At 76.2% G+C, this 713-nt stretch overlaps 2 protein-coding genes across 2 annotated transcripts in view; one reads left to right on the plus strand and one right to left on the minus strand.

Annotated features, from left to right (window-relative positions):
• The window catches only part of ATP5D (ATP synthase, H+ transporting, mitochondrial F1 complex, delta subunit), a 3,867-nt gene extending 3,559 nt beyond the window's left edge, over positions 1–308 (minus strand). The window contains exon 1 of the mRNA XM_014958562.1: positions 137–308. Coding sequence (XP_014814048.1) covers positions 137–308 — 172 coding nt within the window. The remainder of the gene's footprint in view (positions 1–136) is intronic.
• Positions 309–500: 192 nt separating this feature from the next.
• CBARP (calcium channel, voltage-dependent, beta subunit associated regulatory protein) overlaps positions 501–713 on the plus strand; it is a 6,036-nt gene continuing 5,823 nt past the window's right edge. Inside the window, exon 1 of the mRNA XM_014958563.1 lies at positions 501–640. Coding sequence (XP_014814049.1) covers positions 501–640 — 140 coding nt within the window. The remainder of the gene's footprint in view (positions 641–713) is intronic.

The raw sequence follows: 713 nt of genomic DNA on the forward strand, positions 1-713 counted from the left end.
GTGCCCCGCAGCCTCCCCCGAGCTACCGGTACCGGGGGCAGGAGGGGCTGGGGGCAGCCCCTGTCCCCACGTGACGCCGGCGCCGCGCGGGGGCGGCTCCGGTTCATTCATAAATCCCGGGGCCGCCCCGCCGCACCGAGCGCAGCGGCGGCGGCGATGGAGCCCCGGTCCCGGTTGTAGGTGAGTGTGTGGCCCTTCCTCCCGCCGGCCTCGCCGCTTCCCGACAGCTCCTGTCGCGACAGGCGGGGGTCGCGAGGGGAGGTCCCGCATCCCCCTTCTCCATCCCTGCCCCATAGCCCTTCCTGCATCCTCAGCCCTGCCCCATAGCCCTGCCCCACAGCCTCCATCCCCCTCCCACATCCCTGCCCCACAGCCTCCATCCCTGCCTGCACCCCTTTCCCTCATCCCTGCCCCACAGCCTCCGTCCCCGCCCCACATCCCTGCCTCCATCCCTGCCCCACAGCCTCCATCCCCGCCCCACATCCCTGCCTACCTCCCCTATGGCCGGGCTGGGGCCGGGGGGAGCCGTGCGGGTCCCTTCCCGCCCCCTCCCCAGCCCCGCGGGGGTCTCACACACCGCGCACGTGCGGGAGCGCGGCAGCACCGGGGACCCCCGAACCTTCTCCCCCCCCCTCCCCGGGCACCGGCGGCGGCCCCGCGTCCCGGCCCCGCGTCCCCACCCGCGGGGACAGCCCCGGGGACCGGCCCCCTCC

The sequence above is a fragment of the Calidris pugnax genome, unplaced genomic scaffold (genome assembly GCF_001431845.1).
Source record: "Calidris pugnax isolate Ruff unplaced genomic scaffold, ASM143184v1 scaffold425, whole genome shotgun sequence".
In the NCBI taxonomy this organism is placed as follows: Eukaryota; Metazoa; Chordata; class Aves; order Charadriiformes; family Scolopacidae; genus Calidris; species Calidris pugnax.